The sequence below is a fragment of the Drosophila teissieri genome, chromosome 3R, assembly GCF_016746235.2.
Source record: "Drosophila teissieri strain GT53w chromosome 3R, Prin_Dtei_1.1, whole genome shotgun sequence".
Taxonomy (NCBI): Eukaryota; Metazoa; Arthropoda; class Insecta; order Diptera; family Drosophilidae; genus Drosophila; species Drosophila teissieri.
The window spans coordinates 5,031,973-5,045,959 of NC_053032.1; the positions used below are offsets into that span (position 1 = coordinate 5,031,973).

Consider the following 13,987-nt stretch of genomic DNA (forward strand, 5'->3'; position numbering starts at 1 on the left):
CAAAACCACTCTAAGAATAATTTACAAAGTAAAAACAAAAGCAACCATAAAATTTAATTGTATGAAGCACTGTATATGAATATAAATAACAGGAACAGTAAAATTGAGAATGAACTACTGTTAGAAATCGATAACATTGCAATCGAAGCCATCTATCGCAGCTGGCACACGCTGGTGTCCGCGTTTCGCTGTGAACTCATCTAATTCGCGTTGTTCGGCAAGAGTTACAAGTTATTTGCAACGCGGCGGTTTGTAGGTTGTTTAAATTATTTAGCCTAAGGATTAGTGCACCCGCAACCCCGCCAATGCCAACGCTCTAGAAATACGAGTAAGTAGAGCTTCGCGTGGGTAAAAACAGCCAACTAATTTGTTCCCTACTACTGCATCTGTGTGTTTGTGTGCGGCCGAAGAATTTGTTCTGCAGCCAAGCGGGAAAAGAGGCATTGGACAAAACATCAGTAACATGGATGTATCCCAGCCGCCACCGCAGCTGCTCACGGCGCCCTCTGCCCTGGCCACCAACTTTACATCGCTGCCCCCGCCAAACATGGGCGGTCAGCACTATCGGTTCCATCAGCACCATGGGTCCAACAAGCACGGATACAACCAATTCAAACCCTTCATGCCCGGCGGCTTCCAGCGGCCTTTCGGAATGTCCCAGGACGACTTCGACGGCAAGCGGCTGCGGAAAAGTGTAATGCGAAAGACAGTTGACTACAACGCATCGATCATCAAGGCGCTGGAGGTGATTTCCTAGGTTCAAACAGAATGAAAGAAGATTTGCTGTGAAGTCTCGATTTATTAGTAGCAAAGAGGTGGTTGGGAATTATAGTTGTTTTAAATTTTAAAGCACTTGAAAAATCTGTGTCACAATTTTTAATTATTATTAGATCAGTAGATGTGTAGTTATTAGTTTTGACCATACTGGAGGTTATAACCATGGGCGGTGTATTTTTAATTTTTATACCCGTTACTCGTAGAGTAAAAGGGTATACTAGATTCGTTGAAAAGTATGTAACAGGCAGAAGGAAGCGTTTCCGACCATATAAAGTATATATATTCGTGATCAGGATCAGTAGCCGAGTCGATTTGGCCATGTCCGTCTGTCCGTCCATATGAACGTCGAGATCTCAGGAACTACAAAAGCTAGAAAGTTGAGATAAAGCATACAGACTCCAGGGACATAGACGCAGCGCAAGTTTGTCGATTCATGTTGCCACGCCCACAAACCGCCCAAAACTTCCACGTCCGCACTTTTGAAAAATGATTCGATATTTTTTCATTTTTGTATTAGTCTGGTAAATTTCTAACGATTTGCCAAAAAAACTTTTTGCCACGCCATCTCTAACGCCCACAAAACCGCCAAAAACTGTATGTGCTGAAGACCCTCCTTCGCACTTCGAATAGCTGAGTAACGGGTATCAGATAGTCGGGGAACTCGACTATAGCGTTCTCTCTTGTTTTAAATTCGGTTTAAAGCTATAATATCGTTCATTATATATACACCAAATATGTAGGTATTAGATTTAATATGGCTTTTGTTTATATTTAGGATAAAATTTCTTATTTCCGGTCATTAAGAAAAAAGGCGAAAATTGCCGAAAATTGGTTAGCAAAAGTTCACATTTTTCGACCAAGCTAGCTTTATGTTATTATTTTAACTCTTGCGTAGTCCTACAAAAAATTTTCCTGCCTAATATAATTTGCTAGAATGGACAAATGGGGGTAAATATTTGAATTTTAGCAATAAAGGTTTTTCTTTAATCTTAAAAATAAGACGTAAACTGCTTATTTATACCCGTTACTCGTAGAGTAAAAGGGTATACTAGATTCGTTGAAAAGTATGTAACGGCAGAAGGAAGCGTTTCCGAACATACAAAGAATACATATTCTTCATATGGCCATGTCCGTCTGATGTCGAGATCTTAACAACTATTAAAGGTAGAAAATTGAGAAATAGACGCAGCGCAAGTTTGTTAACCCATGCTGCAACGGCCATTCTAATGTCCACAAACCGCCAAAAATTATAAAATTCTCAAGACGTATATTAGTTGCTTCTTACCTATGACTAAATGGGAAAAATATGTTACTTTAGAAATATGGATTTATAAGAAACATTTATTGTCTCTTTAGCTGTGATATGTATTGTTAGTCCTTTTAAACGTGTCAAAAATATACTTTCTTTTCCTTAGAACCGATTGTACCAGCGTGATTATCGGGACCGCTTGGCCTTACAGCCGGACAGCATTTATGTGCCCCATATGGTGCCGCCCTCAGCTTACTTGGACAATCCCTCAAACGCAGTGACCACAAGGTTTGTAAAGACGGCCACAAATAAGATGCGATGCCCGATTTTCACATTGGCCTGGACGCCGGAGGGTAGACGCTTAGTTACCGGGGCCAGCTCCGGCGAGTTTACGTTATGGAACGGACTAACTTTCAATTTTGAGACCATTCTGCAGGTGGGTTTCCGTCAGCAGATCCCGTGGGATCACGTCTAATCAAATGTTTTCAAACAGGCTCACGACATTTCTGTACGTACGATGGTGTGGTCGCACAACGACAGCTGGATGGTGACCGGCGACCATGGCGGCTATGTTAAGTACTGGCAGTCCAACATGAATAACGTGAAGATGTACCAGGCGCACAAGGAGGCGATTAGGGGAATAAGGTATAGCCATTTAATTGTAATTGTCGAATGTATTTAACATTTTATAGCGGATGCCGCCAGCCGACCAAGACAAAACCAAAACCAGATTCTCGTTGCTTACATAGTTCATTTAGTTTTGGTCGCTTTGGCCGTTTTAGGTATTTTTGTTGCCTATTCAACATAGTGGATCGGTTCCTTACAGGGCTGTTGCAAATACATATCAATAAAGCCGTCAATATAGCAACATGCCATATAGATATCAGTTTCGCCTTATTGGCTATATACGTTTTAACCTCTCCTCCACTAGAACGAAAAGGCTCAAGTATGTTGTAAGCCGCGAACTCTTCTGTGATATATAAATAAAAATAAAAAGAGTGAAAGCAAAATGATACAAATGCAATATTGAGAAAAGCTAACAATAAAACCATCTGACTAAGAACACAAGAAACCCCTGCACAATTTTATTTCCGCGGTCACAACATTAACAATAAATAAAATGCATTGTGCACTGATTGTTCGAAAAATCGGGGGTTTGAGTGTTTTCTTTCTCAAGACTGTCGCATAATCTTGGCGTAAGGACAACCGATTTTGCAAACAGATCAACTAAATCGGCCACATCTGAACATTACATAAAAGTTATATAGAGTTACGCTGGAAACAATTAACTTTTCATGAAAAAAATCGTTGGTGTTTTTTAATGCACTCGACCATTTAACAGGCAATGCACATAATAAAGTAAAGTAAACAAAAATTGTCTTTAAAAATGTTTTTTTGAACCGGCTGGTACAAGACTTTAATAGAATTTGTGTAGAGTAGAAGTGGAAATATAAAAATGGTTTCATGTAATTAAATGCGTCTGCTCAATTTTAGATCGATTTTTTGCAGTACTTATGTCTTACGCACTCTTTGCTTTGTATTATTGTGAGCTTATACTTCACGTACCGAAAAAGTAAAACGTGTTCCCGGATTTTAGACTATCAATTTATCAAACTAACTTCGCCCAAACTCATGTTCATTCTTCAATTCGTGATTTGTTACGTTCTAACACTCCAATGCAATCCACCAAATGCAGTTTCAGTCCTACGGACAGCAAGTTTGTCAGCGGCAGCGACGACGGGACACTAAGGATATGGGACTTCATGCGGTGTCAGGAGGAGCGAGTGCTACGAGGTGAGATTTAGATGGTGGTCCCAATACAGAGCCCCGAGCTTAACTATGAATTTCAATAAGGCCACGGAGCTGACGTAAAGTGCGTGCACTGGCATCCACAAAAGGGAATGATCGTCAGCGGAAGTAAGGACAACCAGCAACCCATTAAAATTTGGGATCCCAAGAGCGGCATTGCCCTCGCTACATTGTGAGTATTCAAACCTCATCTTGGTTTCTACCGCACATTGCTTAATATTCATTTTTTCAATCGTCAGACACGCCCACAAATCCACCGTGATGGATCTAAAATGGAACGACAATGGCAACTGGCTGGTCACCGCGTCCAGAGATCATCTGCTCAAGCTCTTCGACATTCGCAACCTCCGGGAGGAGGTTCAGGTCTTCCGTGGGCACAAGAAGGAGGCCAGCTCAGTATCCTGGCATCCCATACACGAGGGCCTCTTTTGCTCTGGCGGCTCCGATGGTTCCATTTTGTTTTGGAATGTTGGGTGGGTCCTAGCCTCCTATTACTTAAAATTTAACTGGATTAATGACTTTCTTCGCTTACAGTACCGATAAGGAGATCGGCTGTGTGGAGACGGCACATGACAGCATCGTTTGGACTCTTGCCTGGCATCCGCTGGGTCACATTCTGTGCTCTGGCTCCAATGATCATACAATCAAATTCTGGACGAGGAACAGACCGGGAGATCTAATGAGAGACAAATACAATCTAAACACATTGCCTGCTAGCCTGGCTGCCCTGGACGAGTGTGAATACGGTCTTTAACCCCTTATTTTGTAAAAAACAATGTTGTTATATACTTTTTCTTCCAAACAGATGATGCAATTATACCCGGAATGGGACCAGAGGACCGAGTGGAGTTCACTGAAAGTTTAACTGCCGACAAAGGCTTTATTCCTGGCTTGGATTTGGATCCAATCAAAGCAATAAATGACCGCGACCGGGAAAAAAAGGTTCCGTACAGCAAGCCCATTCCCCGAAACTTCCAGGTGAACTGGGCTGGTCCCAGGAGAGCGGACGATCCCAGCGTGCTCAGCATTCACGAGGAGCTGGCCGCCCGCGAGGCCAAGGACACCACTAGCGGACTCAACCACCAGCAAATCAGCGAGAACACAATGGAGGGCATCTTGACCAGCGGCATGCTTAACGGACTCGATCCCCAAACCATTGTCGGGGTCCTCGTGTACAACCGGTTTATTCGTGTGCACCCGGACTCTCGACTAATGGCAGCTATCCGTCAGGGAGCTGAGTTTCTCAACAAGTACATCGACGCTGGAAAGCTGGAGGAGCTTAATGATGTAGTTCCAGTGAGAGATAGGTCCAGATCTGTATCTCCCACAGTGGAGGCACGTGGGGAGGTGGTTTCCCCGCCCACCAAGAAGTCCCGCTTCGAACCACGTCAGCATAACGCCCAGTTAGTGTGCGTTCGAGAGTTAATGCAACTGAAAAAGCCCTTCCTACCGTCACTAGTCGCATCGAAAGCACAGCAACCCAACACGGAGTTTGTGGACGAACCGCCGCTAGAGCAAAGGGATAGGGAGCGCGAACGGGAACGAGACGGAGAGCGCGACAGGGAGCGGGAGCGCGGTCGTGAACGGGAGAGAGACCAATCAGGGGGCAGGCCCAATCCCTGGGCTTCAAATGCTCCGTGGTCAAACAATGGCAATCCTGGAGGCAATGGCAATGGATCCAATGGCTTTAGCAACAGTGGCGCGGATAGTTTTAACGATCGGGAACGAGGTGGCCAACGTCGTCGGCGGGGCAACAACAACAACGCCGGTCCTGGAAACGGCGGAGGAGGCGGTGGCAGCAGCCGAAATCGCGGTCGCAACAACAACAGGCGTTACTAATCGCTATCCCACCAACACACCCATTTACACATTCTTCAGTTATCAGCCACTTTTTGTCGTTGACTCAATCTCTTTTGCAACTTTTGCTTTGTAATGCTTAAATCAATTTATATTGCTTTATAAGAAACGAAAAGAAATTCGGATTGTAATATATTATACGTATTGTGTCTAATTCTTCGAGTATTTTCAAGTGATCTTCACAGTGGAACGCCTGGACTGATGGCGGAGTAGAATTGATAGATTTATATCTTTATTTCAGTCACAATCCTATTCCTCTTGAGGTCAGTTTCGCCAAGTAAACCTAAAACTCATTGAGCAATCTACCCAAACCAATAACAATTCTTAATATCTACCATTAGAACCAATGCTATTGAATCGTAACAACTGAGAAATAACCTATGTCATGTATATAGCAGCAACATCAAGATGGGGGATCCGCCCGATCGAGGCCCCAAAAATCCTAACACTAATAACACCGTACTTCTAAATTCCCCCGGACCCAAGTACATGATTATATCCAGATCTGACCCAGTTCTCGACCTTGCTAATGGTTCTCCATTTCTGTTAAAAAATGTCTTCTGCGGAGGACAACGTTACCGTAAGTCTCCACAACTCTCTTAACTCAACAAAATGGGTAATCTACTAAATGATCTGCTAGGAATAGCCGAAATATTATCCGAAATAAAAAAGATTTTGAAAAAAGAAAATGTAAATCTTAACGAAACCGGCCTTCTTATAACGACATTAAACTTTCACATACACCCTGATTATGTTATTATTGGCTATCAAAGAACCTCAATCCGCGAGTATATCCCTTTGCCAACTGGATCCAATAACTGTTTCGGATTTGGCCATTTGTACAAAGTCAAGTCCCCTTAAATGCACAAACAGTAGCGAAGATCAATCCACATACCCGCGCAACTCCATAACCAAAAGTTGCCCTCTTCAAAACACAACAAGAATTGATAGCAATCAAAATCGCAAACAAATGCGACAACAAAATTGACGTTACAAAATCGCAAACAAATGCGACAACAAAATTGACGTTACAATTTTTAGGACTCGTAGCCCCAAAACCACTCAGCCCCCATTCGCATCAGTTACTAAAAACGGACCACAAATCAGTCACAACACTAATTTAAACCAAAACACAGAACCTCATCATCTCAACGAAACCAAAGGACAACAAGAACCTACTCCCTCCAGGACTCCTGCATCACACGCAGATGTTAGTTCTTCAAAGACAGTAGACAAGACTCCATAAGCTTACCCATAACTAACAATAAAAACTCCTCGAACCCCGTGCCAATCCTCCCCACCAATACATCTAAACGCATGATTGCATTACTCAAAGCAGACAATAAAAATCGCAATAAGAAAACTAAAACAAACAAAAACAAACCAGGGGACGCGTCTAGGGACTCTTGCGACATGGAAACTAACTAGTACTACCAACCCTTTAAAACCCCTGCTAAACTATTTTAATGCTACAAATATTGCAATGGAACATTAAAGGTTATAGAAAGAATTACTCTCAACTTTAAATACTTATAAAAAGGTTAAACCACGCATTGCCATTCAGGAAACCCACATATCCCACACATCATCCCTCCCTATCTGCATAAACTTAAAAATAAACTGCAGCTTCTGTTCGAATGCATTTGGTGGCTAAACTCTGACTTTGAAGCGATCGGTATTTCGATCAATTCAAAAACTAACTTTACCATTATTTCTTTCTACATCTCACCTAACCATCAATTCCGCCTTAACCACCTCCAAAACGTCCTTTCCCGAACTAATGTACCCACCCTAGTACAAGGCCACATACTTCTATTCCACAAAACACAACTTTCCCCTAGGCTAACGCGAAGTACCGAAGAGGAATTAAAGAAGCCAAGAAAACGGCTATTCAAAACTTCACCTCCCAAATACACCACAAATCGGATCCTTCGAGAATGTGGACAAATATGAAACGTCTATGTGGTCTTGTGCCTTGTCTATGTGCTTCCCAGCAAGCAAATACACGTCATACACAACTCTCATACCAAAACAACAAACAATACCAATACAACAACTGCACGCCATCCCAAGCAGACTGTCAAATAGGAAATGACATTTCTTTCATAGAACTCTTATCCGCCCTCAAATCTCTTAAAGGTTCCACCCCAGGTATGGACCGTATCTCCTACTTCATGATCCAGAACACTCCACCACCTTTAAGCTCAGAGTCTTAAGACATGTTAACTATATCCTGAATTCCCGAACTTCTCAAGCCTACGAAGTCTGTTCTAGACAGTCTATTATACGTAGACCACCCAGCAACAAGACCACTCCTCTCTAAAGCGCCACTTCTCTATAATATCATTGGACTTTTCCTTTAAAACAACTAACATTTCACCCCTCTTTAACCATATAAGCCAATGGTGCACTTACTCAGGTGCATCCCTTTCAATAGACACTTTAAATATTTCAGTAATCAATAACACAAAAATCCTAAGTCTAACCCTAAACAATAGATACAACTGTTCAACCCACATAGCCAATCTAAATGACGGCATCTGTAAACCACTTAATATTATAAAACACCTTTTGTCCAAAAATGCAACACCAACACTTCCTCCTTATCCAAATAACAAATTCGATATTAATCCCTAAAATAGACGACTGCCTGCGCATTTACGGTACCGCCACAAAACACTAAAGAAATGGCTATAAAACTAAGCAAAACTCGGCACAAAGCGCAGCTCTGCGAGCTTTTAGAATAACACCAACTAACAACCCAATAATTAAAGCGCAAAAAAAGGCTTTGGAACACAGGAGACAATTCTTGACAGGCAAACTTTCCAGGAAGCTCCTACACTCCTACGACACACCCCTTAAAAATCTTGTTAAAACTCCGAATAATAAACACATGTCAGAAGTTCAATGTCCCCTGTTCACCAATAACAACCATCCTGAGAAATAAATGCAACTCCGAAATCATATATAAAGCTACCACCACATCCCTATCAAAATACAACAAATCCAGAACCAGACACAACTTTCAAACTGCTCTTTCAATCCCTATAAAGGAGCCCAGATGGCTCGTTGGCCATAGCAATAGTAGCTATAGTGTAACAAGCGAAACCATAAAAATCAAATTTGACCTCCTCCCCCCTACTCCTTAGTCCTTTCAAGCCAAATAATAGCCATAAACGAAGAAGTTAACCCCAGGTAAGCATGCTATCTGCTCCAATTCCCTTTTCGCCATTCCCTTTTCCCATACCAACAACAACTGAAACTACCCGGCAACCATAAGAAACCTTGTCTTTAACCACTTTCCAAAAATTAAACTAGTATGGAACCCCAGTCACATTGGCATATTAGGCAACAAAAACGCCGACAAAACAGTTAAAGATGCCCAAAGATACCCCCTTGCTTCCACCCCACTCTACAACTGTGGAGACATTTCGCTTTCACATACAAAATAATTAAGTTCTATACAAACAGAATTGCATACCAATATAACTCCCTTGTACAAGGTTATCCTTCAAACTAACACACCAAACTTCTTTTACAATACCAGAACACACAACAGGAAAACATAAATCCTTATGAACAGGCTTAGGCTTGGACACACCAACCTTACTAATGCCCACTACATGAACAGATCCCTCCCCAACATATTGGTCGCAATCATTACGTTAGACATTAAACACATCCTAGTTAACTGACCTTCCTTTTCCCTACATAGAACAGATGCCTTCCAGTCAATCAACCCAACAACCGCACTTATTAACCCAACGAACGGTAACATCAATAAAATTATAACCTTTTCGCAAAACTCCAACCTAATTCATAAAATATAAAACTATATTTTTCTCTCATTCTGTATAAACAATTGTCATCCTAGACAAGCGGAAGGCCTTAGCTGCTAATGCTACCAGTTATGCTACCTTATAGTTTTATACTTTAAGTTAGCTTTAAATAAATAAATATCTTTATTTTCTTGGAAACATTTCTTTAAACTTTGGGTTTAGCATCTATTTGAGATTTAACATTTTATTCTGACTTTCAAACCATTTACCATACTTGTAACATTTCATTTCATACTTGTACACCTGGTAGGTAGAAAAAGTTCATTTGATTTTGTGCTATTTGCTAACTTAACTTTAATAAAATTGGAAATACACAAGGCAAGCGTAATTGGAGAACAACTGAAATATTTATTAATGGGGAACTCTTACTAACAACGAAACTAGTGAATATGTTTCAGACAGTCAGTGAATTACGGCGACTGCTGCGGTTACTGTTACTGTCACGTCTTTCGTTGGCCTCCTCTTGCAGGTTGGCGGCTAAGTGGTTGCTGTTGGTACGGGGGTGTCTGAAGTTCTCCTTGATTTCACGTTCCTCCACACGCATTCTATCCTTGGTGCGCTGTTCGATGGTGCGCTGTATTTTTTCGGCAGAGGCCACCAACTTGTCGGCCTCTAGTATCACTTCTTTCGGCGTATGACTGCGGCTTCTGCTGATACTGCGACTGCTACGATGTCGGCTCCGGTGATCCCGGCGGGAACTAGATCGCCTGCAGGAGTGTGAGCGTGATCGCGACCGGGAATAGCTGCTGGAACGAGATCGGCGCGTCGATGCCAGCTTTCGATTTTTGCGCTGTGGCGGCGTTTTGCTGCGGCTGCGGGAGGATCTGCTGTGGCTGCGCCTGAAATAAATTAAATAGTCGTGTACATTAATTATACAAATGGAAACAGGTATGCAACAGAACTGGGAAAATAACAGCGTTATTTTATTAATAAAAAAAAATGGAAGAAACATTTGTAATATTTACCTGGATCTCGATGAGTAAGATGACTTTCGGTAGTGGGAGCGACTGCGTGACTTCGAACGTCTAGAACGACAAACAATACTATATTTTTTTTATAGTACTCTATAGTCATATGCTATAGTATCACTTACCGGCGTCCACGGGATCGGCTTCGGCTCCTTGAATACGAAGATGAAGAACGCGACCTATTTCTGAAATTCACAAAGAGTATACAAAACATTTAACTTCAGTGTAACACAAAATTTGTTTTGAAATCGTACCTCCCCCTTGAAGACTTTTGGTAGTAGCCATTGTCGCCCTCGTCGTCGTAGCGATCATGCTTCGAGTTGTAATAGGAATCATATCCGGAACGACTTCCTCTCATCCCGATGCCACGCCCTCTTCCACGACCGCGAGGTCTCGGAGCAAATCCACGATAATTGCTTAAAACTGGAAACGGGGCAGGCGGCCGATAAAGCCCTCCAGGAAATACACCTGGTAGGCCGTATCCGAACATCGAAAGAGACTGCATCCATTCGCTGGCAGCCTCAGCACTGTAGCCTCCTGCTCCAGGAACAGCGCCCGCAGCCATTGCGGCCACCGCTTTCAAAGGGTTCAGTGCGGAGTTAACATCGCCTGGTGCTGCGGATTCCGTTACGCCGTTGCCCACTTTGTGCCGCTTACTGGCCGCCGCTTCGTCTTCGCTGCTGGCGTCTACGGGCGCCGTGGTCTTTTTGGACTTGCTCTTTAGAAGCCCAATAAGAGGAGTATTGCTTTTAATTTCCTGTACGATTTTACGCTGATCACAAATAAGCTTCTCAGTGGCAGCCTTGTACTTTTCGACCAGACGACCACGTTGGATATCCTTATCTTCATCTTGTTTGGCTCGCCGGCTTTTATCCTGTTGTTTCAGCTTTAGTATATAAACAAATATAACAAGATATTATTATTACTGCTGTACTTATTAAAAATTCGAGTTATTTTACATTTCCCTCAAGGCTTTCGCCTACCTGTATTCGCTCAAATAGTTTTTCAAGAGTCCGTATGCTCTCCAGCTTGCGTTGCGCTATCATCAGCTTGCGCTCCTCGATGCGAATCTTTTGCGAGATTTCCACTTGGCCGCGCTCCTGGATCTTTTTCATGTGTTTTTCTTTGCGTCTTTCTTCGCGTTCACGCTGCTTTTCCGCTTCCGCTTTTTTAAACTCTTCTTGCTTTTGCCTGTAATTTTTGTTGCAATGTTGCGGGTTTTTGTTTTGCTTTTGATATATTTGTTATGCATAATAAATATTTGTTAACTGTTCGTCTAGAAGATACAGAAAACGGTTGGCTAAAGGCTCGCCTCAACCAGCGGCCGCCAGGTAAGAAGCATAAATATATAAATGTAAAGTGCCTAGATATGAAAACAGTAGAATTGCAGCAACACTCAACGCGGAATATTTGAATTAAAATTTTCATTAAGAATGCCAGCTGTAACGGATGTCTGTAAATCTATGATATTAAAACTTGTTTATAAGGTACATATGTATGTACCGAACGTAAATTAAGATTTAATGAGGCCACATCCTTGAACGAGAATACTAATCAGACAGAGGTATTGCTTTATACTGCTTTCGTTCTTCGACCTAAATAATTATCAAACCTTTCGCGTTCCAATTGTTCTTCCTGCTGTTTTTTTAGTTTTTCCCGCTCTTCGTCCTCGTCCTGGGCTTTTGCGATGCACTTTTTTCGCATCCGCTCTCTGCGCTGTATGTGCAAGTCGCTCAAATGCTTCTGTTTGTCGAAGCTCACATAAATGTTGATGGCTTGAGTCTTGTCCACAAACTTCCGGACCAACTTAGTGCCCCTGAACTCGTCCATGGCTCGGACGAAGCTGGAGTACTCCTCAAACTGAACATATCTGTTCGAAAAAGTTTTGACTTCACGAACAAAATGGATTTAAGTTATTTGAAACTTACGCTTCGAATAGAACATCCTGCTCGAAGCTAAACGTCCGCATGCCGTTAATGTCCGCCTGCATGCTCTTCCGGTACGGATCACAGATAGGTACGTCCACCATCCGGACGCGTCCAAATTTTTCAAAGATTCGTTTAAAGATGTTCTCGCTGGGCTTGACGTGCTCTTCGTGCTCCGAGTGCCGCGGACAGAACCAACGCATGGGCAGATGGCTGATGTGAATGGTGTCCGGCCGTTCACCTGCCTTCATTTCATCCATGTTTCTGGTATCCCGGAAGTAAGAGTCCCAGTCGTGTCGCGTTGGAAAGTCATCCTTAAACTCTGTACAACGCACTCGGAACGACTCACTAAAGCCGGAGATGCGTAACGAAATGCCATCTAAACGTTGGATGGCCGCCCTAAGACGTTTCCGCTCGTCCAGCTCAGCTTCCAGTCGGATGGTGTTTACAGTGCTTTTTGAGACCTGGCCGGGCATAAGGATTATGAGTATTTAATTATATTATGATCCACATCACGATTCTTTTAGGATTATTTATAGAATTCTTAAATTTGTAAATATTTTACATAAAATAAATATTATTTTTGTGTATACAAAACGTGTGGTATACAAAAATGTTCCATAAAGTCAAAGTTTGGTACTTACTTTGAGCAGCAGAAACTTGTCAGGCTTGAGCTCGGCGCCCAGTTTGTCCATTATCTCCAGGTTAGATACGGATTTACCGGACTTGATTGATGGCAGCGACACGGAGATTTGCATTTTGGCCAGAGGCTTGAGGTACAAGCTGTGCGGCAGGTAAAGAGGAGTGCAGTCTGCCACATTTTCTATAGTCTGGATGTGGGTCATTTTGAAAATTTCGATTCGAAACAGTGCAATGTAATAAGACAAAATACAGAAAGTAATATTTGTGTGTCGAGTATCAAGTAAGCAACCTAAGCCTAGAGCTATAACCTAAGGAGACATCCCAAGAAACGCTCAAGATAGTGCCAATAAAAAAGCAGCCCGTGTCCCTTTTGTAGATGAGTATTTCATGAGTGTGAGTGTGACTTAATGAGTGGGCCTAATAGGGAATTTTCGTCCTGATTGTGTATGTACTACTACAAGTACTGATGGGCTACTTAAGTATAATAAATGCTGTGATTCTTTGTGTGCTTCGCTATTTGCTAAAAAGAAAAACTATTTCGGGTGATTTTATTTGCACTTTTCACTAGAGACGGCCGACTTTCGATAGGTTTCCTTAATGAAACCATAGGGATGGACCAAAAACAGGGTTCTTTTGACAACTGAAGGTATTTGCAACGGCTAAACAGAATACTATAAGGTTTAACTAAAATAAATATTTATGCGGGAAAGTAGGCTCACAATATATTTCTATATACAATTTTGGACTCTTAATATTTTATTAAAACAGTGTTTTATAATAGACAATCGACCACTTTTATACGTTTTGCTTTAATAAAAACTTTACTCTGAATAAATGTGTCCCGGTGGAGACCGGCCAATGAAAAACAGTTGGCAGCCATTGTGTATCGTATCCTCACCAGCTCTGCTATCGATATCAACT

The 13,987-nt window shown here is 42.1% G+C and overlaps 2 protein-coding genes across 3 annotated transcripts; one reads left to right on the top strand and one right to left on the bottom strand.

Moving 5' to 3' along the window:
- Positions 1-79: 79 nt before the first annotated feature.
- Positions 80-5,773, top strand: LOC122619355 (pre-mRNA 3' end processing protein WDR33). Its single transcript, XM_043796247.1, has 9 exons — positions 80-328; positions 411-745; positions 2,193-2,462; positions 2,520-2,671; positions 3,723-3,820; positions 3,881-4,007; positions 4,075-4,308; positions 4,370-4,581; positions 4,641-5,773. The coding sequence occupies exons 2-9, from the start codon at positions 464-466 to the stop codon at positions 5,672-5,674; spliced, it is 2,409 nt and encodes an 802-aa protein (XP_043652182.1). The 5' UTR covers positions 80-328; positions 411-463; the 3' UTR covers positions 5,675-5,773.
- Positions 5,774-9,856: 4,083 nt separating this feature from the next.
- LOC122619113 (A-kinase anchor protein 17A) lies at positions 9,857-13,655 on the bottom strand. 2 transcript variants are annotated; one of them, XM_043795833.1, is made up of 8 exons: positions 13,069-13,655; positions 12,428-12,888; positions 12,112-12,369; positions 11,483-11,690; positions 10,754-11,385; positions 10,625-10,684; positions 10,497-10,556; positions 9,857-10,370 (listed from the first exon to the last, which is right to left on the bottom strand). In XM_043795833.1, exons 1-8 carry the CDS (start codon positions 13,267-13,269, stop codon positions 9,926-9,928), a joined length of 2,325 nt encoding a protein of 774 aa, XP_043651768.1. In that variant the 5' UTR covers positions 13,270-13,655; the 3' UTR covers positions 9,857-9,925. The 2 variants fall into 2 exon arrangements, with proteins under 2 accessions (XP_043651768.1, XP_043651767.1); XM_043795832.1 differs by having other exon boundaries at positions 10,497-10,574.
- Positions 13,656-13,987: the final 332 nt, after the last annotated feature.

What these genes read in the sequence shown, in the direction of transcription:
- LOC122619355 (XM_043796247.1), top strand. Translation starts at nt 464, where the DNA reads ATGGATGTATCCCAGCCGCCACCGCAGCTGCTCACGGCGCCCTCTGCC. An exon ending in CGATCATCAAGGCGCTGGAG is followed by an intron (nt 746 to 2,192) that starts GTGATTTCCTAG and finishes TCTTTTCCTTAG; the next exon opens with AACCGATTGTACCAGCGTGA. An exon ending in ATTTTGTTTTGGAATGTTGG is followed by an intron (nt 4,309 to 4,369) that starts GTGGGTCCTAGC and finishes CTTCGCTTACAG; the next exon opens with TACCGATAAGGAGATCGGCT.
- LOC122619113 (XM_043795832.1), bottom strand. Translation starts at nt 13,269, where the DNA reads ATGACCCACATCCAGACTATAGAAAATGTGGCAGACTGCACTCCTCTT. An exon ending in ACAAGTTTCTGCTGCTCAAA is followed by an intron (nt 12,889 to 13,068) that starts GTAAGTACCAAA and finishes ATGCCCGGCCAG; the next exon opens with GTCTCAAAAAGCACTGTAAA. An exon ending in CAGGATGTTCTATTCGAAGC is followed by an intron (nt 12,370 to 12,427) that starts GTAAGTTTCAAA and finishes TTTTTCGAACAG; the next exon opens with ATATGTTCAGTTTGAGGAGT.